This window comes from Dermacentor variabilis, chromosome 9, assembly GCF_050947875.1.
Source record: "Dermacentor variabilis isolate Ectoservices chromosome 9, ASM5094787v1, whole genome shotgun sequence".
NCBI lineage: Eukaryota > Metazoa > Arthropoda > Arachnida > Ixodida > Ixodidae > Dermacentor > Dermacentor variabilis.
In genome coordinates this window covers 146,449,316-146,475,908 of record NC_134576.1, presented here as the reverse complement: position 1 = coordinate 146,475,908, position 26,593 = coordinate 146,449,316, and the positions used below count along the sequence as shown (strand labels likewise).

General features: G+C 45.0%; 2 protein-coding genes and 1 long non-coding RNA gene across 5 annotated transcripts in view; 2 read left to right on the top strand and 1 right to left on the bottom strand.

The window, feature by feature from the left end:
• LOC142557772 (SLIT-ROBO Rho GTPase-activating protein 1-like) overlaps positions 1-2,899 on the top strand; it is a 158,747-nt gene extending 155,848 nt beyond the window's left edge. Inside the window, exon 16 of the transcript XR_012822839.1 lies at positions 2,766-2,899. The gene's annotated coding sequence lies outside the window, so the exon portion shown is untranslated. The remainder of the gene's footprint in view (positions 1-2,765) is intronic.
• LOC142557782 (uncharacterized) overlaps positions 1-6,456 on the bottom strand; it is a 33,054-nt gene extending 26,598 nt beyond the window's left edge. Inside the window, exons 1-2 of one of the 2 annotated variants that reach the window (XR_012822841.1) lie at positions 6,397-6,456; positions 5,973-6,093 (exon numbers count right to left, since the gene is read on the bottom strand). This is a non-coding gene — a long non-coding RNA (uncharacterized LOC142557782). Of the gene's footprint in view, positions 1-5,972; positions 6,094-6,203; positions 6,295-6,396 lie in introns of those variants that run through there. The other variant, XR_012822842.1, reaches the window with a different exon arrangement.
• Positions 5,623-21,928, top strand: Yod1 (Yod1 deubiquitinase). 2 transcript variants are annotated; one of them, XM_075669891.1, is made up of 5 exons: positions 5,624-5,790; positions 6,698-6,773; positions 10,428-10,698; positions 16,652-16,870; positions 20,924-21,928. In XM_075669891.1, exons 3-5 carry the CDS (start codon positions 10,435-10,437, stop codon positions 21,416-21,418), a joined length of 978 nt encoding a protein of 325 aa, XP_075526006.1. In that variant the 5' UTR covers positions 5,624-5,790; positions 6,698-6,773; positions 10,428-10,434; the 3' UTR covers positions 21,419-21,928. The 2 variants fall into 2 exon arrangements, with proteins under 2 accessions (XP_075526007.1, XP_075526006.1); XM_075669892.1 differs by lacking the exon at positions 6,698-6,773 and having other exon boundaries at positions 5,623-5,790.
• Positions 21,929-26,593: the final 4,665 nt, after the last annotated feature.

Here is a 26,593-nt window from a genome sequence, read left to right as displayed (position 1 = left end):
CTTCAAGACTGCCATACATGAAACCTTTTGCTAACATGTTTTTCTTTACTTGTTATAACTGTATTTTTTTTCTCTGTTTTACTGTGGGAATATTTATGTTTACCACTCCTTGTTGTAATGCCCTCGGGCCTTGGAAGTATCCTAAGTGAATAAATAAATAAATAAATAAATAGCTAACTTTTCTACGCGCATTTCTTTATTGTTTTGGCCTCTTTATCGTTCTCCATATACGAGTAATTTCGAACTAAAGCTCGGATAGAGTGCAGAGCTGCGCGCGTAGCATAATTTTGTCGTGGTTTATTAACCGCGTGTGGCATCTAACCTACGTAAAATATAAAGAACACGGTAAAAAATACGACTTTAACACCTAGGGTGATCGATTGTCAGACCGCTGACGACAGAGCACCGTAGGTATTATAACTGTGTCTTGCACCGCGTTTTCTAAATCTTTTTTTTTTTCCCTTGCATGAGCAGCTTGGCTAACGTTAGCAGCTCCCGGGACACAGGGTATATATGCGGCGACCACGAAATCGAACGTCCCGATATGCCTCTCGTAGTGCGTCGAGTCTGCCGTATCCGCTGCGCAATCAGCCTCGCGCGGTGCCGCCGAGATAAGCGGGGCCTTTCGGGGCGAAGGTCGCGCGCACGCTCCACCGCACGTTTGTCTCGGTGCAGGTGTTGCGCTATTTATTGACCGGTCGGGCGTCACGTAACATGGCTGGCGCCGATTCCTTTCGTCGGCGGCGCTGTGTGACGGGATATCATTCTGCGGGCGACGGAGCACGCCAGCGTTAGCCCCTTTTCTTGTTGCTATCTTCGGCTAATCTTCCTACAGACTGGCTAACTGCACGTGTCGTTCCGAAAAAAGGTGACAAAACCCTAGTAACTAGTTATCGTCCGATATCACTAACTTCATCGTGTTACAAATTAATCGAACATATTATAGCTAATGAAATAACCAAATTCCTAAGTGACAACAACGTACTGTCTCCTCATCAGCATGGTTTCCGGAAGGGTTTCTCTCCTGTGACACAATTAACCACAATTATTCACAACTTTGCAAGTGCTCTTGACAAGCCAAATTTACGTAATATTTTTAGATTTTAAGGAAGCGTTTGACCTTATTCCTCACAATAAACTTATAGAAAAACTACAGTCGATAGACCTTCCAGCCTATACTATTAACTGGGTGGCGGCTTATCTGTCTAATCGCAAGCAGTTTGTTTCAATTGATAATTACTCTTCTAACGAACTTTCACTAACCTCTGGAGTACCTCAAGAAAGCGTGCTAGGACCTTTACTATTTCTATTATACATAAACGACATCACTAACGAAATTTCTCATCCTGTTCAAGTTGGACTATTTGCTGACGATCGTGTGCTGTTTAACGAGGTCACTAATTGCCACGAAGATCAATTAATCTCTGACCTTCGAGATATTCTCTCCTGGTGCAGTCGGTGGGGCATGGATGTGAACAGAGAAAAAACTGTTTATAAAAAAAATTGAAAAATACAATGTCGTTTGTCTATAACCTCGGCTCGGAGCCGCTGACCAAAGTCAGCCAATATAAATATCTTGGAATCACAATAACCAGTGACCTCAGCTGGAATAGCCACATTTCTAACGTATGCAACTCGTCTTTCATGGAGCTTTGTCTCCTCAGGCACAAACTAAAGCATGCTCCCTCTGGTACTAGATTACTGGCTTACACTTCACTCATCCGACCGAAACTAGAATGTGCATGCATTGTGTGGGATCCCTATAAGAAAATTAACATTAACGCTTTAGAGATGGTCCAACGCAAAGCTGTCAGGTTTATTTTTTCTAAATAGAGACTGAGTGACTCTCCTATGAGCCTAATGAATCAACATAATATTCAAACGCTACAACTACGCAGGAAAATACAACGACTGAAATTTATTTTCTTGCTTAAAAACAACTGTTTGTCCCTCCACCCGCAGGCTTATGTTAAAGATACCCTAAAGTGAAACAATAAATCAGTTTATACTAATGAAGCATTGTTTGAGAACCCTGCAGGCAGTCATTTAAAAAAGTAGTTTGGTTATTAGATGAGAAAATGAAGGTCCAAGTATCAGTATTTGAATTTCGCGCCGAAATCCCTGCGCCGGTACGTCAGCGTGACGTCAGGGATTCCAAAGTATGTTTTCGCATTTGGGCCGCGTTGGCTGAATAAAGGTTCCAGAAACTTGCCATGTTTAATATTTGGTTCCTTTAGAACACAATGTAGTCAATTTGTACCGCCATATACAATTAGTAGGCCCTAGAAGATGCCACCAAAATTCGTAGTTTGCTGGTTCATTACATATGTCACTGTTGCTGTGGTTGGCACATTTTATTGAATTGAATGCTGACTAGTCATTCCGATTTGAAGCACGTGTCGTCGCCCCAGCGTATTTCATTATTTTTTATTTTATTCTATAAGTACTGCAATCACCGTGCGGTGATTTTAGCAGGGTGGTACAAGCTTAATTAATACGATGGTATGTACAGAAAATGCGCAGGTTTATAAAAACTACTGTTTTAATAAACACAAAGCCTACGAGCGTAGCTGGCTCGGGAGGAGGGGGTGCGAGGGTGGCTGTAGCTTTTCTAAGATTGTTTCGATAGTGTAGACTACTCATTACGTGGTTACTAGAAGTCACTGTAATGACGGGAACGCATACACGTGTTTTCACGATCAATGGATTGTTGATATGTAATCTATTGGTCGCCCGTGTAAGGGTGATACTGAAGTCGGCTGCAGGACCGGACCACTGGACGCACAACCCTTTGGCCTTTCCGTACATGGAGGAAGGAAAAATGCTTGGAGGGAGTTTCTCGGCAAGCCAACCTCCTCTGAAGCCGCCCCTCCCACTCGCCGGGGCCTTGTGCGCGGTGCCTTTTGGGCAGGCCCACATTTTTGCCGGACCATTCGTGGTCTATTGTTCGGTCAAATCGGCTGTTGTGTACCTGAAACTCCGGTGCGTATTTTCTTGCATTTTTGTTCTGCTGTCTAGCACACACACACACACACACACACACACACACAAACACACACACACACACACACACACATATATATATATATATATATATATATATATATATATATATATATATATATTTCGCACGCGAAATGCGAAGGTTGTGGGTTCGGTTCCCACCTGCGGCAAGCTGTTTTTTCATCCACTTTAATTTCCATTAATTTATCGTTTAATTACTTCATTTATTAAGCACAAGTAATTTCCCCTATGTTGTCCTTGGTGTCATTGTTTGTTGGCTTCTTATGATATGACTAATAAAAATCGGGCCCCTCGGTTAACCCCATTTCTTCTCGTTGATTACATAACGAGGGTCCCGAATCCGGCAACATTGATGCCTTTAGGTAGCATATGTGAGTTTATTGACCAGTTGCCTTCACCCAAAAAGATCACGTTCTCGTGACGCCTGCGGCTTGAAGGACGTTCCACGTCCGCCGCCAGGGTCTGTGATGGTGGCGCTGGCTAACACTCCCAGGGTTCTACTAGGACACATAAATACCCAAGAAAGTGGATGGGAAAACAGCGCCGCGGTAGCTCAATTGCTAGAGCATCGCACGCGAAATGCGAAGGTTGTGGGTTCGGTTCCCACCTGCGGCAAGTTGTTTTTTTCATCCACTTTAATTTCCATTAATTTATCGTTTCATTACTTCATTTATTAAGCACCAGTAATTTCCCCTATGTTGTCCTTGGTGTCAGTGTTTGTTGGCTTCTTATGATATGACTAATAAAAATCGGGCCCCTCCTACCCTCGGTTAACCCCCTTTCTTCTCGTTGATATATATATATATATATATATATATATATATATATATATATATATATATATATATATATATATATATATATATATAGGTTGAGACGAGACATTTCGCGGGATAGTTATTTGTCGCGTGTTTGCTTAGTAAAATGTTCTGCTGTGCGTCTTTCGTTGTGAAAGAACTAAATAGCACTACCCTGCACTCTAAACGCCGAAATTGTCGCCTTTCCTCGAGATTCGCGTGCACTGTTTTGTAAGATTGTGTAGTGCGACGTCCTTACGTTGTTGAAACGTGCCTATTGAGTTCTCGGCGATCTATTGAGAGGCAGAAGGTATTGTAGAACGACAGCATCGACTAGGACCGTCTGTCATAACAGTGGGCCGGCACGGCCTCATATGTGGTCGGGGTCCCCGGCATCGCCAGTCCATCGTTAGGCACAAGATGTGACGAATTTTTTTCACGCGGAAAAGCAGTCGCTGCGGACCCTGGACGCTCGTTTGAGCGCCTGCGCATGTTCGTAGAGTCGGAATACACCGTATTGTTGCCCAGAATACGGCCACAAACGCGACGAATCGCCGTCGAGATGGCGGCTTGGTTGCCTTCACACGTTTGCAGGGCGAAATGTTTCCTCGTTTCCCTGCAACCGCGCAGAAACGCGACCAGACCTCCGTTACGTGGTCGTCGCGGGTTGTTGGGCATAATGCCGACGCCTTCGTTCAGTATGGGTTCAGTGCTTTAACTGGCTGACATAACACAGACCAGACTGCTTCACACACTTGTATTCCTTCACTCAACCTCGGCGTTCGTTTGCCACACCGACTATGTACGCATATTCCAAAACCCCCGCAGCAGACGTCGCAGACGCAACCAAACCGAGCTGACTAAAGTACAGTGGCTAGATGTAACTAAAGCTACCGCTTGCCTATCACGTGAGGGCATGGACAAGTATTCTTCCATCGTGGGCATGGAGGAAGGAAACTGAATTTCCCTTCATCCCGTTTTTTCTGACTAGGCTTCAAAATTGTCACGTGACGCTCCCTCCTAGTCGTGGAGGAAGGAAAACTCCATGCTCCTAGTATTTTTCTTCCCCCATGTTTCCGTGCTCGTGAGAGCATAGAGTTTCATAAAATATTTGTACGAAACTCTATGCGTGAGAGGCGTGGCGTGGGTGGGTGGATGGATTTGAGCGTCTCCTTTGAAGCTGGGCGGTGGGTTGCTCCACCAAGCTCTTGTTATTATTTTGTCTAATGTCCTACCTCGAGAAAACATGCGCGCGCACGCACACACACACACACACACACACACACACACACACACACACACACACACACACACACACACACACACACACACACACACACACACACATAAACAAGTAATTTCCAGAAACCTCTGGAAAACTATGGTTTTGTATGCCTTCGTTGTTTGTGGCCCTTCCTACTTCTCTGCCACCAAACTTCCAATCCCCTCTTACTAATCTCTTTTGCTGACATGTTGACTTTCCCTCTGCTATCGCTGAACCCAAAGGCTTCAAGGAGGCCAGAGGAACCTAAGCCGACGAACCCAAACACGTAGCATCATGGAGGAGTTTTCCTTCCTCCATGTGTACCATCGTTTCCCTAGCTTTACCGCGGCAAGCACATGCGTATTCTTCTTTGTACCTCGCTTCACAAGTACGCTTTCTAAGGCATCCTGATCTTGCTTCGTAAAGTGTTTCCCTTTGAGTTATCGTAAATTGTTTCTTTCCCAGATTTAGTTTCCTTCTCTCAGGTAGTTATTCATAGCCAGGCCATACCGGGCGCTTAGCAGGCACATGAGCCGCAACACGAGCGCCCTCACGGTGCGATAAACATGGCGCTCGGCCTCGAAGCTGAGGCTGAGCTCATAGATAAATCTGCAAGCATTTACTAAACCATGTCTCAGTGGCTCAAATTTCCCCCGTTTCTTCTGTCTTGCGGCCCTTCAAAGGACGCGCTGCAAGCTTGGACAGGTGAGGCTACTTCGTGCGCCGCGCGAAAGGGGTTCATTTGGCTTTCAATACGTGCACTGGGGCGATGCCCGCGCGGTAGCAAATATTTCTGCGATCGCCGGGGGCGTCTCAAACAGGAGACCCAGGGCAACATCCAGCCCCAGACAAAGATTTGTCGCGCTTCGAAGCTGGGCACGAGCTACCTTTAGTATACGTTGTGATTGTAGTTAAGGGCTCCATGAACTCGCGGAGCAGGGCCCACCATGACCGATGCCTCGGTGAACACCGTCGCGCCGTTGCGCATGTTAAAGCGTGGTTGGGACTCTGCAAGAAAACAGTTCACCACTAGTACGACACGTTTCTTTTGCCGCTTTTCTCCCTTGATCCATTAGGTGGAATTTATTCATCCCCAGACACCAAAAGTATGCGCTTACTAGGAATAACTCCGCCCCTGTTGTAAACATCGTCGAAAAGAAATTGCCCGCGAAGACATGTGGTTGCGCTTGAGGCAGAGCGAAGCTAAGTTGCAATTTTACCTCAGTCGAGTGGCGTGTGATAGTTTCGCACTCTGGGCGTTCGAAAAAAGCGTAGCATTTAGTTTTGTATGTGCAGAATGGTTGTTTTTACCTTGTGCTGAGAACTGTTGCCGTCCGATAACCCCGTGCAGGTCCGCAACGCCGCTGGAACAGCTGTCATTTGCGGGCGGCACAGGGTCGTTGTTCTCGTTAGAATTCTAAACGATTCTTTACTCGTGTGACTGTTTCGTGACAGCACGTATAACATTTTATTGGCATAACGTATTACATCTAAAGTGCTCAGCGGAAAATGAGACTATCGAAATAGGCTAAGCGACATATTTGGTCTTGGCAGAAGTCCCACACACAAGTTTTCGTGCTGACAATAACTACTTTTAATGATCTGCCTGCAGTTAATCGGCTGCCCGCTGCAGCCTGATCACCCTGAATGGCTGAAGGCAAGGCATCAGACTTCTGAACCAATTTGCAGTAAGTGCCTGCCAAATAATAATGCATGGTATTCACTCCTTGTATTTGTATACGGTTCAGATTTAGAAAACATAACATAGGTCTGATGTCTTCGATCAGTAAAAAGTGTGCTTGCTGTAGCTTGGTCATCTCGTGCATTGCTAATTGTCATTCTGGAGCCCTGACTTTTTAGCACTGTTGAGGTTCCCAGTATCTCGTACATGTACATACAGGCGACCAGACAAGACATGCCATATTTGTTCGTGTTTTGTAACTACTGGAATGTTCATTGAATGGTCCATTTAAGTTGTGAATTGGTTGAGGCACAGGCACATGCCGCACTACAGGCATACACCATATTTTTAGTGACACCACCTCGGATACTAGTGCTCAGATGCGTAAAACTACGTAACCTGAAATCGGAAACACTTGCACCCACTAAGGTTGATGCCAGAAACTAACCTCTTCATTTTGTTAGCTGCATGCGTTACGTGTATGTGTTACAGTTTAACAAACCAAACTGCAAATTATTATTACTATTTTTTCATTTCGTTTCACACTCTTATGGCTGTCGGTAAATCACAAACTTCTTGGTTCATGTTAAATTTTGGGGACAGCTCAGGTTAAAATATGACTATTCAGTCCTCTGTAAAGACAAAAATTTTCTTTATTTTTTGAGACAACGCAGCCGCAGGTTTGTATGACATACAAGCTTTTCTGACCAATGTATGTTGGTTACTACCTGGAATTGGTATTCCAGTCTGAGCGCATTGGCAGCGGTTTGAGAATGTCGTGTCTTGTTGTTCATCCTATAATTTGTCTGTGCTCTTGTCTTCTTCCGATGCAGTCAGTTAAAATTATTTCTCAGAAGAGTTGCGCATATAGCAGACTGCAAAATATTATGTTCGCAAGTGTGTAGATAGTAGTTCTGCCAGTTTGCAGTGTGATGCCATCACAGTTCCTTTGGCATTGGTCAGGCTATGCTCTTCAAACATAGAAGAATGTCTTGAACTCATTGTGCACCTTCGTAAATTTGTGTTGAGTATTCACATTTTGTCCTTCGGGTCTACATGTCCTTCTTGAAGTAGAAACATCTCCCTGTCCCCATGCTCCTTCTCTCCAAGTGTGCCAATTTATTATTATTATTATTATTATTATTATTATTATTATTATTATTATTATTATTATTATTATTATTATTTCCTGTGCCCTTTAGGCTCAGCGATGCCGCTACATGCAAGGTATATGCTAAGGTTTGGCAACTTGCAGTCCATGAGGCAGCATCATGTCACCCTTGTCACATCTGATGATGCTTTATCACTGCTTTATGATTTATTGCATTGTCAAACTGACCTAACTGAAACAGTTTTGAAATATTACAATAGGTTGTTGCATGCCACAAAATAAGCATGTTGTTACATTTGTATATCAATGTTACCCATGTGTAAGTTCTTAAGCTCTTCTCTGTGTCATGGTGCCTTGCCAACTGTTGCCTCCAAAGCTTCTTTTTGGCTACTCAGCTCATTGATTTAAACGAGGGGTCTTCAAACTACGGCCCGTAGGCCGAATCCGGCCTGTGGAAGCCGGTGGCAGCCCTGCCAATGATGGCTGGCCCACAGGTGGGCCGTTCTTCACAAAGCCTCTGTTTGTCCATAACATAGTTTTGATAATTATACATAAAACTGCAAATTAGCTCCTATCTAGAGCCTGCCAAGCTGGACAGATAACTATGTGCAATGAAAGGCCTTATCTTGGGGGCTTGACAAATTGGTCATATATAACTATAGAGTAATTTGTTAAAGGCTTTGTTGCAGTTCATCTTTCAGTGAGGTTAATTGGCAAATGTGCTAAAAAAATTGACCTTAGCATGCCACTCAAAAAGACCTCTGCGCACCTGAAGGTATCTCTTGATGGAACTAGTCTTAAGGAGCAAGCTATTGTGTATGGCAATAATTATTCAGAAATTGTACACCACATCATAGATTGGAATTAAGGCTGCATGGCTGCAGTTAAACAGAATAGAAAGAAAAATATGGGCCGGCTTTCGAAACGCGAAGCCATGCAACATGTTTGTCTCGTTTTATGAAAATAAGCCTATACTCTAACTTAAATGAGTTGTCATTTCTTGCAACTCTTGAAAGACAACAATTGCCGAGAATAAAATAGTAATACACAAAGGACGGATAGCAAAACGAAACAACAGAGGTGCTCTTTGTCCTACAATTCTACACTACTGAAACGTAAACATTATGCACAAAAGCCAACATGCATTTGTAGAAATACCAACGTTGTGGTAATGACACACCAGTGAAACAAAGGGCCCGATATAAGGAATGATGATGTGTCCCAGACCATTATAATGTCTTGTTGATAACAGCTTACACAATGACAAAAAAGCAAAGAAAAAAAAGAAAAAAAAAGAAAAAGAAAAGAAGAAAAATATGCATGCTACTGGGAAACATGAGCAAGCTTCCTTGCCACTACCAGTGCTTAATGTTATTTTCAAATCTCTGTCCCCAGAGAGACTTGGCGGTTCAAGCAAAATTCGAATCCTGAAATAGCTATTTTGCTCCATTTATGGACATAATGTTAGAAGGTTGACACAATTAATTAAAATAAGAAATTATTTGAATAACACACATCACTTAATTGGAATGAAAATTTTAGCCTATGCTGAGTACTGTTACATATGTTTAAAGATTTATTGCCACTAATATTCATTTAAATAATTGTCTGACCCACGACACTGCCACTCGTTCCCAATCTAGCCCTCTGCCCAAAAAGTTTGGAGACCCCTGGTCTAAACGATTGCCAACCCCTGGTCGACACAATAAGGGCAGCAAGGTGCAACCCTGTTCTGATGCAACTGCAATAACGAGCAGAAAAATGAACAGTGACCACTTGTACGGCTGCTTACATATTGCCGCCGGCGATTGTGACACTGATGATGCCAGGGTCAGGGTGGTCAGTGCTTCGGTGTGGCTGCCTTTGAAGTTTGCACTTGCTGTTTCTACCCTTGTGGTAGCATGCTACTTGTCTCATTAATATACTCCCTGTTTATAGTTTCTCCCTGTAACAAGATTTACTAATAGTAATGCCTTTATAGCATTGTCACTAATGGGTACAAAGGCTCAGTGGTTATGGTAGTCTGCTTCTGGTCAGCAGACTGTCAATAATAAGTTTGATTCCTGGTATCCGTGGCTTCATGCTGGTAGTGGTGTAGCGCAAAAATGCTTGTGTACAGTGTTTTTGGTGCACATTAATCTTTTCAGTGTCAGGTTTTATAGGTGACATACCCCAATGTCAAGCTTTCTTCTCAGATATTATAAAATGAACACAACAGTTTATTTTCGGTTATTCAGAAGGAAAAAAATGATGTAGATAATGGCAAATGCACTCTCAGCATGGTCCTCACTGGAGAGTGGTGAACTTTGGGTACGTCAGTGACACGGTGGGACAGAAATGGTGGTAACGTACCGATACATCAGTGGCACTGAAAGGGTTAAAGGATCACAGTTCGTTGAAATTAATCCTCCTCTATGGCATTCCTCATGGCTCATTGCTTCGGGGACATTGAAAATACCTCGAATAAACCTATAAGTCAACCCTGTCCCTGCAAGTCTCTTGTTGTACAGGAAAGTGTGCAAAGCACTGACGCAGTCCTCTCGTATTCAGGCAGGGTATGGCATCCTCTCCGCTAGTCCTGCGGGTGAAAAGCGCTCAGGGCCAGTTCCGGCTGGACACTCTGAACGTTGACAGCACGGTGGAGGAGCTGCTGGGCTGCCTGTTCAGCCTGACAGGCGTGCCGCCAGCCTCAATGCGCCTGCTGCTGTCGGATGCCCCTCCGCGCCCCTTGGACTGTGCTGACCCGCAGCGCCGCCTGGACGCACTGCCTCTCCGATCCGGTGACACACTCATTGTCGAGGCTCGTCGTGAACAACCTGCTGTACGTTGTCCCTTGCCATCATCAGGCAGATAAACCCTGTAAATGCACGAACACCGTTCTTCCAAAGGGAAAAGTCGCCTTTATTTCTGGCCATGGAAAGTACAATCGCTAAAAAAAAAAATGAAAAGAAGAAAAGCCAATAAATGTTATTTGAGAACAACTTAATTAGTACACTAATTAATTGATTGATTAGGTAGTCATTGCTTTTTTAAACTATCCAAAACTTAAACTTTCATTGCTTTAGTAAAATCTTTATGAGGGCTATTTGGTTCATGTACTACCAACTGCAAGTTTATTTGAAATTCTGCAGTTATTTTATACCTTTTCCAGCATAGGCATGCGCACACTAGTTGCATGTACATCTGCAAAATCAGGAACATCGTAATCTTTCATGCAAAAGAGCTATTTCTTTTGGTGAGAAAGCAAAAAACGAGGCGCTTACACATTTATCTCCTTTTCTTCTAATGTGATATGCCTATATTATTTCCCTTTCCCTCTTACATTTTCTTCCCCTATGATTTTTTTTTTTTTCAAATATGGGAGTACAGGGACACTTGTTACAATGCCCTGCTGAATGACTCCCATAGCCATTCTTTATGTTACTGCTGTGCTGACGAGCTCTGTCATTGAAACACTGTCCAGTTTATCTTATATAAGTTTTTCCACAGCTCAGCGGTCTCTGATAGGTAACCTTGTGCCTACAGTCAGTGAAACGAGATTTATGATTGGTGATGCACAGGGGCCCTTCTCCTTCTATCTTTTTCATATGATTGCATATTGAATAAACCTTGCATGGGGCACTGAAAGTAAATTAACATTATGTCTTTTGGAAACTTTCATTAGATTGTGTGACAACTTGTGCAAGTATGGCACCACGTGCGCTGGTCTCTTGTCTTCTTTCTTTTCTTTGTGTGCTGATTCTGATCTTATTATTTTTTTCTTTCTGCAAGATGGCTTTGTGTACTTAAGTGATAACTGAATGGGGAAAACCTGCATTCTGTAATCATGCTATCTGATTTAAAGAACTTTGCTCACACTCATGCTGACGCAACTTACTTAGTGCTGTCTTAATACACATGGTTGCTATGTTCCTCTTAATCAATTTAGAGTGTGCGCTGTCATAGTGCAACAAGGTTTTCTTAGATCTGGTGTGATATGCCAGCATACATGCCCATCCAAGGAAAAACAGAAAATAATATTGAGAAACTGAATGTAGTTGCTAACTGGCAATTCGTATGTGAACTTAAGTCCTCTCGATGGGTTGACCAATATGTCCAAAATATCTTCGACCACATTATGAAAATGCATACATAATGTGCATACATGTATTGTGCATACATGTACATGTGCAATGCATACATATATATTTCTTCGTAACAATTAAGTAGTCATCAACATACCTAAACACTTGCGTTACAGGCGTGTCCACCAACTTAGCAGAAATTACATTGTCAACCGAGGACAAAAAGAAGTCACACAAAATGGGGGCTATGGCTGATCCTGTATAGATGCCAGTACATTGGATGTAGAACTGGCCATCATAATTGATGGCAGCTGAATGAAAATAAAAATCTAAATGTGTTAAAATATTGCCGCTATTAACACCAACACAGTTCTGAAAAATCAGTCATGCAGCACACATCAAACAGTCATGTGGTTCAGAATAATATGTCCTCTACATCTATTGAAAATGCGGTTAGTGCAGTCCCTTGGTCTTCATTAATTGCCAAGGTAACTTGTTTGGAGCTTCTTACCATGCTTGTCTGTGGTATTACAGTGAAACTGTTTATGGCTAGGTTCTGGCGCATCTCGTTTCCATCGACATAGACCAACAATTTATACTCCTCTCTACCACCGAAGCCTCCTTCCATAGTTGTGTATAATCCTTGCCACGAGCGCCGTCCCTCTCCCGACATTGCGCAATACCGCGGCACATGCTCTTAGGTGGCCACCTGTGTGCCAGGCCATGATTAGTGTAGCCGCGCTATAATAGAACGTCATTGTCGCTGCCTACGAATCGTGCATCCTTGCCACAGCACCCAGTCTGACAACACAGAGTGCTGGCAAAGCTCTTCCCGAAGAAGAGCAACTCGCACTCGTTGAGCGCCGACGTGAGCAAAAGCGTCCGTGTGAGTGGCGCCGTCGAGCGAATACCACCGATGATGATTGGGCCAGGGAGGCGAAACGCAAGCGCGACTCATACCAAGACCCTGCATATTGCGCAGTGCAAAACGCACAGGATCTTTGAGTAAATGTCTCTTTATTCGCCCAATACTAAACTCATGATAGTCAAATTCAACCTAGCAAATCCCCAACATAGCAAAACCAACCATAGTGCCAGCTTTGCTGGATTTCCCGCTTCACAGGGTGGAAGGGCTCTGAATTTTTTTTGTTTCTTCGTGTCCTTGTTTTATTTGCGCCATTCAACCTCAGTTTTTCCATTGCCTAAATCAGACTTGCTGCGGTGGCATAGTGGCACTGGTGTGCTAAGGGCACTGGATTGAATCCCGGCCGTGGCCGCTGCATTTCAATGGGGGTGAAATGCAAGAATGCCTGTGTACCTTGCATTGACTGCATGTTAAAGAGCTGGAGGTAGTCAAAATTAACTGGAGTCCCCTCCTACAATGTTACTCATAATCATATTGTTGTTTTGGCATGTAAAATCCCAGAATTAATGTGCTTAAGTCAGAATTATGAAGTATCTAACTAACTGTAGCATTAACGATACATTGGGCACTACATAGTTAAACCCAAATGGGAGTATTGAGGCTTCTGCCAGTACTTTCTAATAATAGCTGTTTTGTTCGCCTGTCTTGTAACTGAACCTGTGTCCACGGCAGAGTCTTCTTCTCCTGTGACTGTGTCCTGGTGCTAAAAACATAAGACACAAGATGCTTAGGGAGGCCAAACTAAAGCCGAATGTCCCGGAGGACTTTACCCACTGGATAACAGACAACAAGAGTGCAAATTCATTGCTGTAGTACCTGCGGCAAACAGGGCTGCATGCATTTATTTGATGCCTTTTGCCAATTTTTTGTACATGTGCCTTGCGGCAAGTTCACTGCATTAAAAAAGAAAAGTAACTGGATATTTCTTTTTGTCAGGGCTCAGTCATGTTCTTTTCCTGCTGCTATGAGCTGTATTTTCCATTTCCTGCTATCCACTTTGTTAAAGTGATACTAAAGGCAAGTATTAAGTCAAGCCAAAGTGATAGGTTAGTGCTCAACGAACTCGAAGGCATCAATATTATCGCGAGCAGAGGTTTAACCCTTTCGCTGTCACAGACGTACCGGTACGTTCTCAACCGTGCGTTCAAAATTTCGCGCCTGAGCGCAAATCTGGCGCTCCTTCCTCCCCACTTTCTCTTTGCTGAGTGGCGTGGTGGCTCCGCGTTTGCTGGATCATGCGTCGCTCGCGTGTGGTTATGGGTTCAAGGGCTGTTCTGCCATCTCCGCTGGTTTGAAGGTTTTTATTTTTCTTCTGTTGGTGTGTCTGCTAAGCGCGTCAAGTTCAGGCGCACGTGCCATTGCCTCTCCGAAAAGGGTGACTCGATTGCTGCTTTCGCTCTCTCGCCGCACCCTCGCTTCCGACTTGCAGCAGTAAACGTAAAGCCCTTCGAACTTTGTCTTAGCTTTTCTTCATCCCCCTCTGTCGTCTTGATCACACAACCTCCCATTTCTCTCCATTGTGCGGGCGAGTGAAAGCGCATCCTCCCTGCGCGCGGTTACTTCGGATGGCTGCGCGCGCGGGACCTTCAACTGCTCTTTGGAGCGGTGGCTCTTCCAATTCAAAATGCGAGCCGAGCTCGGATTTGGACTTGGACAGCGTCTCACGCGAGGAAGAGATGAGTTCCACATCGTCAGATTCGGATGTTGAACGGATGTTATAGTCAGGCTGATGATGATGATGATGTGTACTAACAACATCTGCAGAGCGCTGAAATGTGCATATTGCATTGACTATGTTATTTGTATACCAATCATAATCAAAAATAAATTGCTATGTTCATTCCCTGTTCTGCTCGTTCCCTGAAACCAAGCCGACACTGGGGGTGCGTCACGGCCAGAAAGGTCCGACAGCGAAAGGGTTAATAGAGAAATTGAGGTAAATGCAGGACATGGTTAGAGACTCCCCCGGGACATTCAAGTACTTGCCAGATGACGAAAGCACTCCTCAGTTAAATTCTGTCACTAGTACACAACTACTCATAGCAAAAAACATCCCTGGATTGTATTATACAATGAAATTAATGCTGCTTGTCCAGTTCTATTTCATGTCTAGAAAAAGAATTCATTGAAATTACCCTTGAGAATGACACGGGTGGTTGAAAGGTTTCGTTTTCGCTGGACTGCGATGGACCACCCGAAATGGGCCCCTCGGTTAAACCCCTTTCTTTATGTTTTGTCTATGTGGTTTCAGTGTGAATTAAAGGTGTGTGGATACCATATAGTATATTTCCAATTGAATATTAAAATGAATTAAGAAAAAAGAACACTGACTATTGAATATCAGAAAACTTATCACAAAATTTAATGCTTACAAATTTAGGGCAAGAAAATATGGTGATGCACATGTTTGTGGGTCTGCTAGCATGGCATAACAAGAATGTAGCAAGCTATCAGTAACTTAGGTACATGGAAATCAGGATGTGCACTACGGTCTACTCTTACTAAAAGGAATACTATACAGGGTGTCTCAAATGAAAGCACAGTCCAGTGTATCACGTGACTTGATCACCACTCTGCATGTAGCCATTGTTGGCGCTCTGCGGGTCCACTGCGGTTGGTGCCATTGGGAAAGAGGTGCCTTTTCATTCTTTGCCACCATGCAAACAATTCTTCAATCTGGAGTGTCATTGCAAGGTTTGCATAATTCTCTATCCCTCCTTCTTTGTCCATCCGTCGTTCGTGCAAATGTATGCAGCTGGGTGGTCGACGCGCTATAGTCGCACAACACTTTTGTCCCCACTGTGTAAATCCGAAGCTAGTCTTGTGATGAGTTGCTCGAAGCTACAAAAACAGGCAGGTATGCGTCTGAAGCGTTGTTGGGAACAAGGCTGTCGTATATGTTGTCACAATGATATGGCGGCCAATTGCAACTGTTGCAATCTGTACACTCTCTTGTTTGCAAGGCAGTTTGTCGGCTTTCTGAGTGTAACATGGCTGCTGTGAATAGACTTGTGTCGATTTGGCACCAAACTGCTGAAACCCGACAAAGAAGCGTCGATTAAGCCTAATTGCCTAGGGAGAGTGTGGTAACAGGCCGCAAGCTGTTGCGAAATGCATGCCGCTATAACATGTTCGTACGGGCGGCTCATCAGTTATATCTAGGTCCTCAGAACATGCGTACGGGTTAGATTGACAGCTGTTGAAGTGGCGTTAAGTTCATCGCCACATATGTAATACAATCTACATGCTTTTGCATTTCCCGAAATATGCACTGCTTTTGTTGCCGTTCCCTCTCTCTGCATCACATTATCGTTTCAATCGGTCCTCGCCGATCTGGCTACGTGCAATCCCTGCATTGGACCGACGTAGGGGAGCGCATGTGGTTGGGCGGAACTGCCCACTGAGACGAAATCCGTGTCAACCGGGGTCACCTGTCTGCGACATGCTCTCTTGCATGTTATCGAGCACATGGAGCTCTGCGGCACACACGAAACGCAACATGGCGCGGGTGTCTACATTGATTGAATATTTGAAAAATTGAATAGTAGCTATGCGACCTGCAAATCGAATTATTCGACTATTCGATTCGACAATATTCGAGCATTTGCACACATCTAGTGTGAACAAATGCCACCTTGCCCAAATTTCCGTTATGTCCATTTATGGTTGAGGACCCCCTGCGTGTGAGAGGCACGCAACAAAAACTGTGACGCCTTCTTGCTCTGCGTTTGACATGCCCTGTGCTTGCAGCATATCAGAGTTGTCTTCGTGTGGCAATTGTGCAGGCAGCTGCAGCAACACCCAAGAAGAAGAAGGAGCACAAAACGCTGCCACTGCACAACCAGCCAGAGCTGAAGGAGAAGAAACACTCTGAGGAGGAGCCCCTGCCGGGCGTGCTGGTCAAGCGTCCAGTGCCAGCGGACAATTCCTGCCTCTTCACCAGCGTCTACCTGGCCCTCTCGGGTGGCGAGTATGATTCAGGCGCCAGTACTGCTCTTCGCCAGGTGAGCTCCCATCCCTTAGGATATACTGGTGTAAGCACGTGAGAAGACTGCATTTGAAATAAAGTTTAATTAGAAACTAGCAGTATTAATGAGTCAGTGATGCAAGATAAAAAGTACTGTATAAAACGAAACATACATTAAAATTTTTTCCCAAGGAAAAAAAGAATAAGAAACAGCTCAAGTCACCCCTTGTCTTATATAGCGATCTTTAGCACATTCTGAGCCGTCGTCGTCTGGCAACCTGTGGCATCCGCATTTGCGAATGCATAGCCACACTTGTATCCACATCTGATCGCGATGTCGGTTCCCATCGTCATTTCTGTGTTATGTGGTCAGTGTGGCTTTCGTGTTCTGTGGTTCATGTCTTTCAATATGAGTAGCGGAACGCATTGCGAATTTTCAGCTGCTTTCAAAATCATATTTCTGGAGTTTACTGTACCCACTGGCAACAAGCCAGTTTGTCGTTTTGGAAATGTGCTTTATCAGCAATGCCTTTGACAGAACTGATGACGACGCTCTGTGGGAAGTGAAGAGCCAGAAGCAGTTATCATCCGATGAAAGTGGAGATAGCTCCGACAAATGAGACGTGTGCCATTCGTATGTGCACTTTTCGTACGAGAACGGTCAAGCAGGCTGGAGCTTAGATGACAGATGGGTGATGCAGTAAATAAAAATTAGTATTTGCAACAGTAACACCTATAATAACTATTGTGAGAATAACATCTATAAGTGACTTTCAAGAAAAAATTAAGTGCATATATTTTGTTTCAATTGAAAGCGTTGTCATGTCACATATGCGAGTATGTGTTTTTTCAGTGCAACCACAAGCCAGTGTTCGTCTATGAATAGTTTATGTGAAACTAGGAATATTTGTTAACATGTGGCAGTTCTTCTACGCCATTTACAGTAGTTGGAAATCTTGTTATTTTCTGCAGCCTCACAAGAAATTGTAAAAACTTTTTCTTATCACCTTTCTATACTCCACGCCTGCAAAACAGTTTGCTTGGTCAAGAGCCTCGCTAAATAAAATATAAAAATAAAGTATCCTCGCTTCTTTCGCTATAGAATTCCTTTTCCCCTTCCCTTTTTTCGTCTTCAAGGTTAGGGGTCGGCCTGTGTTTCAGTTTATATGGTAACATTTAGAAAAAAATGATCCACAGTACAGCTGCAGCAATAGCTACAGTGTATTACAGTAACACCTGTGCACCCTTAGCACCTTTTGGTATTCATGTCCTCTGGGATGCACCTGTCAAGCTTTAAAGCATTTTTATCATAAAATGTTGGGTTTTCAGGGTCTGGTACATCATAGCCTTTGGTATTCTTACAATGCTTGCCCATTTGCTCCGTAATCCGTGCAAGTTAATTATCTATGGCTGGACATAAAGAAACTTGGGGCGTGTGACTCTTAAAGTGTTCATTTGAAGATTTGTACCCCATTGGAAATCTTTAATAAAAAACAGGCAGCAGTGAAGTTTTAGTATTACAAGAAATGTACTACCATATTTACATGATTCTAACGCACCTACGAGATTCTAACACACAACAAATTTTTGCAGATTTAAAAATCCTGAACCACCATTTAGGCTTAGTGAAAAAGCACCCCGCGGATAGCATACGCTGCTGTTAACATCTCGGCGAAATTTTGCAGTCGTGTGTGGCACACGGAGCTCACAAATGGAGCGCAAAGTTAAATTTCTTTCTAACTCTTTTCCACAGAAGCTTTCTCACTCTTTTCGGGTGGCCATATTTTGTCGCATAGCAAGTTTCCATATACGGCTGCTAGTGGCCAAATAGCTGACATTCATTAAAAAGCGTGTTTGGATCAGTGCGCTTCTTACTACTGTTACTTTTTATGTTTATTGACGCAATTTAATAAACACGCTGAAGTAAGTGAAAATCTTTTGAATTTCAATACGAATTTCATACTTCCTGAACTGTGACTATTGTACTATTGTTGACTATCGTCTGCTAATAACGCTTGGCCACGTATGCCTGCATATGAATTGAACATGAAACATTGAGCATATGAATATGAACTTTGTCCGCACTGCTTATCAGGGTCGTGGCCATCAAGCCTCCCTAATTTCTATTAGTTTTGATGACTCAATATGCCTTGAACCAGACCCGCCGGGGTTGCTCAGCGGCTATGGTGTTAGGCTGCTGAGCATGAGGTCGCGGGATCGAATCCCGGCCACAGCGGCCGCATTTCGATGGGGGCGAAATGCGAAAACACCCGCGTACTTAAATTTAGGTGCACGTTAAAGAACCCCAGGTGGTCGAAATTTCTGGAGTCCTCCACTACGGCGTGCCTCATAATGAGAAAGTGGTTTTGGCACGTAAAACTCCATAATATTTTTTTATGCCTTGAACCATGCAAAACTTAAGGTTAGACCAGATGTACAGTTGCTAGTGTACGATCACTCCTGGCCGCTCTTGGCTAGATGCCTTAGTAGACTTCGCTTCGTGTTGAGCTATTGCACAATATGTGCAATTTGGGTGTGGCTACTATTCGTTGGTCAAGCTGGTGCAGGACAAAGCTGGCCCACACCACATAGCACGGCCACCCTGGAGCAAATGAGCGTGAGCGTGCACTCCAGCCGTGTCGTGCACATAGTTAGCCACCGCGGTTGCATGTAGCTGCATCTGCAACAAAGCTTAGATACTGTGGATGCAGCAAGGTGCTGTGACGAGCACGCTCACTGAGCTCCTACGGCTCGCTGAGGACAATAGCGTGCTATAATGTGGCTCAAGGATCGAGTGCCGAAACAGGTCATCTGCTTTCTAAGTTGTACACCCTCGTAGTGTCTCCATCTTGGTCGAAGCTTGTTAGGTTTTAAATCCTTTCAACACAAGTCTGGAGTGTGGCATCCACCTGTTAGCCGATGTGCGCGTTACAGACATACTTGCATGTGCAAACACAGATGAAGCTTGTTTGACCCTCGGAAATTGTGTGTTTGTCGTAGAGATAAGTGTGAAAGGAAACATGCTACTCGTGTCACTCGGTGCGAGACATGTAGCAATCTAGTATGCTGCTAGCATAGCAAAGGGATGAGACACTGTGAACTAAACCATAAGGTGAGGGATAACCTCTGAGCTGGGCATGCGTAGGTACCAAAATGGGAAGTAGTGGTGTCTATGTGAACATCCAAAACTAAATTTGACCTGTGCACCTCGATGACGTTGAGTAGGCTGAGTGTTGAGTGTTGTGGGCACAATCCAACTTTGCTGTATCCTTCGCAGTGCAAGGCATTGAAGGAGGAGTGGGAGCACTGCGATAGGGATCACTGGTGCTTGTTGTTGCCAATAACTCTGCTTTGGAATTATTGCCATTGGTCCACAGCCATTGGTCCACAGCCATTGGTCCACAGCCATTGGTCCACAGCCATTGGTCCACAGCCATTGGTCCACACAGCCATTGGTCCACACAGCCATTATTGACCACACAGACAATGTGGTCACCATTGGGTACATAATTAAAGAGACAGTGATGTAGTTCATGTAAACACACATGTTAAACACTGCATCACCAGCTAATGTTCTCCTTACAAACTCCTACTGCAGATGCAGAATCTTGTCGCCTACATCTTGCATTCTCTGTAAAGAGGCCTACCAACGCATACCTCGCTATGATTTCTGCTCTTAATTTTACTTTGAACTGTGGAAATCACTTGGAACATACAGGGATTACTGGGTATGTGCAAACATTCAGCCTGATGCCTTTGTTCCTCTGTCTGCAGCTAATCGGTATTTACAAATCATTCATATTTTTATGCAGTGTTGCTAGCTAGTCAATAATAGCAACTTCAGTCATTATTCAGGCTTATTCTATAGTCTTTCTGAAAACACTGCACAAATGCAGCAAAGCCGACACAATGTTCCTGACTGCCCCAATTCCTCAATCCATAGAAACATAAAAAAATCATTGAGTGAGTTGTGTGTGGGCTCTATAGAAGCATGCACGTGTTAGACGTGATGCAAATCTCGCTAATGAAGCAGTAACTCGCCAGAGGACCTGCATGTGCTGTATTGAACACGTGTGCTGGCGGTTCCCAGGTGATTGCTGACAGTGTGGCGGCCGACCGAGAGACGTACACGGAAGCATTCCTGGGGCGTCCGAACCGCGAGTACTGCACATGGATCCTGAATGAGGAGCACTGGGGTGGTGCCATTGAGCTGTCAGTGCTGAGCCGCCACTACAATGTTGAGATGGTTGCTGTAGATGCGCAAAGTGGCCGGCTACATCGTTTCGGGGCTGACAAGGGCTTCGACCAGCGGCTGCTGCTGCTCTACGATGGCATCCACTACGACCCGCTTGTACTCGAGCCACTAGAGCCGGGTCGGCCCGTGCGCACGCTCTTCTCGACCCGCGAGGAGGCACTGCTGGCACTGGCGCTGGAGCTGGCACAGGAGGCCAAGGCCAGTCGCCAGTACACCGACGTGCGCAACTTCACATTGCGCTGCCTCGTATGCGACGTCGGTCTCGTGGGCCAGGAAGCGGCGCGCCGGCATGCCCAGGACACCGGCCATAGCAGCTACGGGGAGGTGTGAGGGTTAATCATGCAGTTAGGCCCCTTTTGGTCGAAGATTCAGTAGGGCCATCTCGGAGAGGTGTGAAAGGGAGGATAAAATTATTGCATGCGCCTGTCTTGGGCCACGTTTGGAGGCATGTCAAGTAATGACTGCAACCGGATGTTTATCCGGTGCACCTAGGATTACGCAGAAAAAAAGTGCGAAAGGTGATTGCATCCAGTTGCTTGCTGGCTGGCCCCTCTACTGCTTGCTCGCATGCGCTGGTTGAGTACATGCTGATCTCTTATTCTTCATGCACTTTATATATGTAGAGAAGGCAGTTGTCGTAACTTCATTTTGCTGCCGGCTGTTGCGGACCCGGTTTTACTCTTACCATGTGCACTTGTGGGACCACCACGGTAATTGTGCTCATGTCGGATAATCATCATTCCTCAGAGTTTGCTAAATTTACCGGTGCGGGTATCTGCAATAATAGCGGCTGTAGCGCTCCTGAAAGAGGGAATAAATTGAAAATTCTTTTTTTCCTGACACCCTTGTGTTTGTGTTCTGTTGTGCACGGTTTCATGATTGCGACCATTCAAGAAGAAAAAGAAGCTTACAAGCTTGCACAATGCCTTGCAGTCAACATCAACATTAGCCTTCGCAATTCAACCACTCCTGACACTCCATTCGTCACTCATGGCATCGTCCGCACGTCTGTGAGTGCACCGAGTCATAAAATGGGGAACCAGCCAAATCATGATAAAAGCTGGACGTTTCAGCAGCCACTGGAGTGGTAACTGCGCAGTAAATGATGTCAACAAACTCTCGCATCCTTGCACGGATCACGTGACCATGTGTGGTGACCAGAAACTGCCGCTTCCCTAGCATGGTGTTATAAGATGCTTTTTGTGCGTTTGTGGCTGAAGACTGTTTCAATGGAGAAGGCGTTTTAGAAGTGCAGTTCTTGGATGCAGGAAAGTCCCTGCATGGTTAAGCCAGACAAGTGCCATTTTACATGAGCACGTATAAACAGCATGTATAGAAGAACAGCAAGAGAAACTTTTCAAGAAGAACAATATGACCCATAACACTTGCACAAGGAAAGCACTCGAAGGGACTATATTATTCCTTGGAACGAACGATACATCTGATGTACGAAGGAGTACCCAAAAAAAAACCAAACTAATTTTTTTTAAACTGATTTATTCACATTTCCAACACAAACTTTCGATCTCTTTCAAAGTACTCCCCACTTGCATGAATACACTTGTCTAGTCTTCCAGTTTTAAAAACATTGTTTAAATTTGTCTTTTGTGATGCTTGACAGTGCTTCCGTCATTTTCTTCACCTCAGCAGAATGCTTTCCTTTCATGTCTCTTTTCATTCCAAGAAACAAAAAGAAAAGTCTCACAGGGCAAGGTCAGGTGAGTATGGGGGATGAGGAACAGGGGTCATACCATTCTTGGTCAAGAGTTGTCGTACAGACTGGGCTGTGTGAGCAGTGCTATTGTCATGATGAAAAAACCAGTTGCTCGACTGCCACAAATCGGGCCCCTTCTTCCGCACACTGTTGCACTATCTTTTCAACATCTCCTAGTTGAAGCCTGGTTAACTGTCAGACCCTGTGGAACAAACTCTAAATGGGCGACACCTCTAAAAAAAAAGAAAAATCGGCATAGTTTTATTTTGATTTCACCTGACGCGCTTTCTTGGGGTGAAGTCTTCCACTGGCTTCACTGTTGCTTTGATTCAGGATCGCAAGCATAGCACCAACTTTCGTCACCTGTGATGACTTTTGAAAAAAAAAAAAAATTGATCATTACGGAACTTTTTTTGCAAAGCACAGCATGCTTCCACACGACCTTGTTTTTGTTCAGCAGTCGGAAGTCGTGGCACGAATTTAGTGGCCACCCTTTTCATCCCAAAATCTTCTGCCATAATTTGCTGCACTGAACTCGAACTCACTTCTGACAGCTCCACAATTTCTTCAATGGTCTATCAATTTTTTAATCAGGAAAACCACTCACACATTTGAGTTTTCCCCATAGCATCTCCCTTGTAATCAACTGTACGCAAGACACTAGAGGAGCATTGCTCAACTCCTCTAATCTTTATGTATGTTGGAATATGGTCGCTTCCATGTGTTTCTATGTCCGTAAACTATTGGACGCTCGGGGCAAAGCGCCGTAACACCAAAGTTAAGTCCAAGCAGCTACTATAGGTCGTGCCTCACAGAAATGTAGGGCTGCTGTAATTCACACAGCACAAATCATTGTCGGCAGCAAAGGAGGCAAGGAGGCCTTTGGAGTCAATTTTAGTGCTTCCCCATAGCTGGTGATGCACGTTGAAGTCACCTGTGATAACCCAGGGGCCATTGTTCATTAGTAATATTTTCGTAAGTCGTTTGCAGTCAAAGTGACCAGCTGGGGATATGTAGGCTCCAATTAGTGTAAATGACACATTCTTCTTGTGGACAGTTAGGCAGACATATTGGTTGTAGTTATGAGGCTCTACCGCGTTAGCGACATATCTTAAGTCCGTGCGGATGTAGATGATTACTTTCATGCTCGCACCGCATGTGGACGAGACGAAAGATTCGTAACCGGACAGTCCGAGTGGAGTTGATGTATTTGATTCGCCAATAACCTGTTTGGGGAAGCAATTTGTAAAAATGAATTGGCGAAAGTCTGCTATACGGGTCCTTAGACCCCTGGCATTCCACTGAAAGATTGACGCACTTTTAACTTCAGTGCGGAAGGGGACAATTGGTCGAGCCATGATGCCTAAACGATGCTAGCAAGCACTGGATTTAGTGCATCCAGTATTTGCAGAGCACTTCGAGCTGCTGGTGTTTGCAGCTTGTTCAGTATAATGCGCATTGTATTAATTAGCGATTGCAGCATATCAGCCACCTGCCTGTCTTGGTCGCACAAATTGCCGACAGTAGACGTCGGGGGGGTTGTCCAGCGAAAGTTTGCTGTGATTCTGTTGGTGAATGCTCTCGTTTCGGTAGAGCCGGCCAAGATTCTGCAGATGTGGTCTTCTCAGTGGCCCTATTCTTCGCGGTCCTTTCCACAGTGTCTGGCTTGGGCGGCAGAGGAGCAGGTGGTGTTGTAGGAAGTGTCATGCGCGTCGCAGAGACAACAGCCTTCCTTGAGGAGCGCTGGCGACGTGAACGTCGCTTCCTGATTTTATCGGTGGCTTCGCGATGAGATGAATGATCTCTCGCCATCTCTTTCAAGATGGCCATTTCCTTCTTATCGATGAAGCTTCATGTGATCCTCCGCAGTTTGAGCACTTCATTACAGTCACGCCACATTTATCTGCAGCGTGGGGCTCGCCGCAGCGGTGGCATGTTGCCCGATTTTCGCAGACGCTGCTCACGTGTCCCAGTTTCATGCATTTGCGGCACTGAAGAGGTTTTGCAATGAAAGGCCGCACTGCATGTCTGAAGTGTCCCACTTCAACATGCGAGGGTATATGTTTACCCTTGAATGCTATTTTCACGCAGCGTGAACTGCCTAGCCGCTTAACATCAACAATGACCTCATCATTGGCTGGCTTGATAAGAATCGGCAAGTCGTTATTAAGGATGGCGACGTCTACGTCGTAGATAACGCCGGTGACGACGTCAGATCCCAGAGGGATGTAAGAGCGCACCTGAATGTCATCCAGGTCCGTTAGGCTGCGTAGGGTGATCAAAGCAGCCGCATGCTGGACATCAACCGCCAGTAGCTTTTTTGGGGTGTTCACTCGAATGTCCGATATTTCATTTGGCACCAGGGCTTCCAGTGACATCGACACACGTTGCCTGTTAAGCAGCTTCATGTTGACCACGACCTACTGTAGGTCGTGATGTTGACGGTGGGAAGCAGGGGCACAAATATGATGGTATTGGCGTCTGGCCTCTGCGTCTGTCTCACTGTTTGCGTGCTTGACGATGAGGATGTCCGGGTGTTCTATCTCTTCGCTCTGTGGCTTTGCACAAGCTGGAAGTCGTCATCGGAAGTGTCCTCACTGCTGAGAGAGTAGACATGGGTGTCCTCGCGGTCGCTCTGCTGACCGATGCGCTTCCTGGAGGCGGCAGCCGCTGACGCCGCCGTCGCCGGCAGACGCGCGGGGTGATCCACTTGCATCACGATCGAGCAGGGAGCGAGGACCAGCGGATGAACTTAGGTTTTCACAGAAATAAACCGGAGCTAGAAAGGACAGTGCTGTATCAAACCATGCTGGACATATTTAAGTAACTTGTGCTATATTAGTTAAGAAACCTAACACATCTTTATGAATTATGTGCTCTAAAATTTTGCCTGATGTAGATGTCAGTGATAGAGGCCGGTAAGTCTCGATGTGTGCTTTGTTCCCAGATTTATGCAAAGTTTTGATTTCCGCCGTCATCCGGTAGGGAACCGTCGCATAAAGATCTAATGAATACGACATGCAGGTACTTAGCACACCATTCCGCATAACGCTTCAAAAACGCGGTTGATATATTATCTGGTCCTGGTGACTTTCTAATGTCGACGTTCAAGATCAAATTAAAAACACCACTCTCAAATATAGCAGGAAGCGATATAGAAAAGTTGGGAAGGCAACCATTATCCTTCGTAAGTACCGACTGGAAGAATATTACGTTAAAAGCAGAACAAACGACAATGTCATCACTTACACATTTGTGGCATAGGTGGCATAGAGGTAGAGCATCCGCCTCGCGTGCAAGAGGACCGTGGTTCGAATCCCGGCACCGGGTTGCGCGGCACCGGGTTCGAATCCCGGTGCCGCACAATTTTCCACCGGATTAAAAAAAAAAGGCGCGTGTTGATAAAATTGCACAAACAGGCCTGGAGTGCGGCCTGATCCCGGTGACCAAAACCGGTAACGCACTCTCTCACCAGAGCAGGATTGGCCACCCTGGTGCAGTACTTGGCCCCAACCTCCCATATGAACACAGCAATCAAAGCCCGGCCCCTCAGTCCCCAGCAGCTGCGAAGCAACTGACCACGGTGGCGGTCAAACCTGCAACGCAGCAGAGGGCGCTAAGAATCCCTGGATTCGGACAGGCCGCCATTGGAATCTGAACCTGCCAACGTTTAACGCTAGAACGTTATCTAGTGAGGCGAGTCTAGCAGTGCTATTGGAGGAATTAGAGGGCAGTAAATGGGATATAACAGGGCTCAGTGAAGTTAGAACAAATGAAGCATATACAGTGCT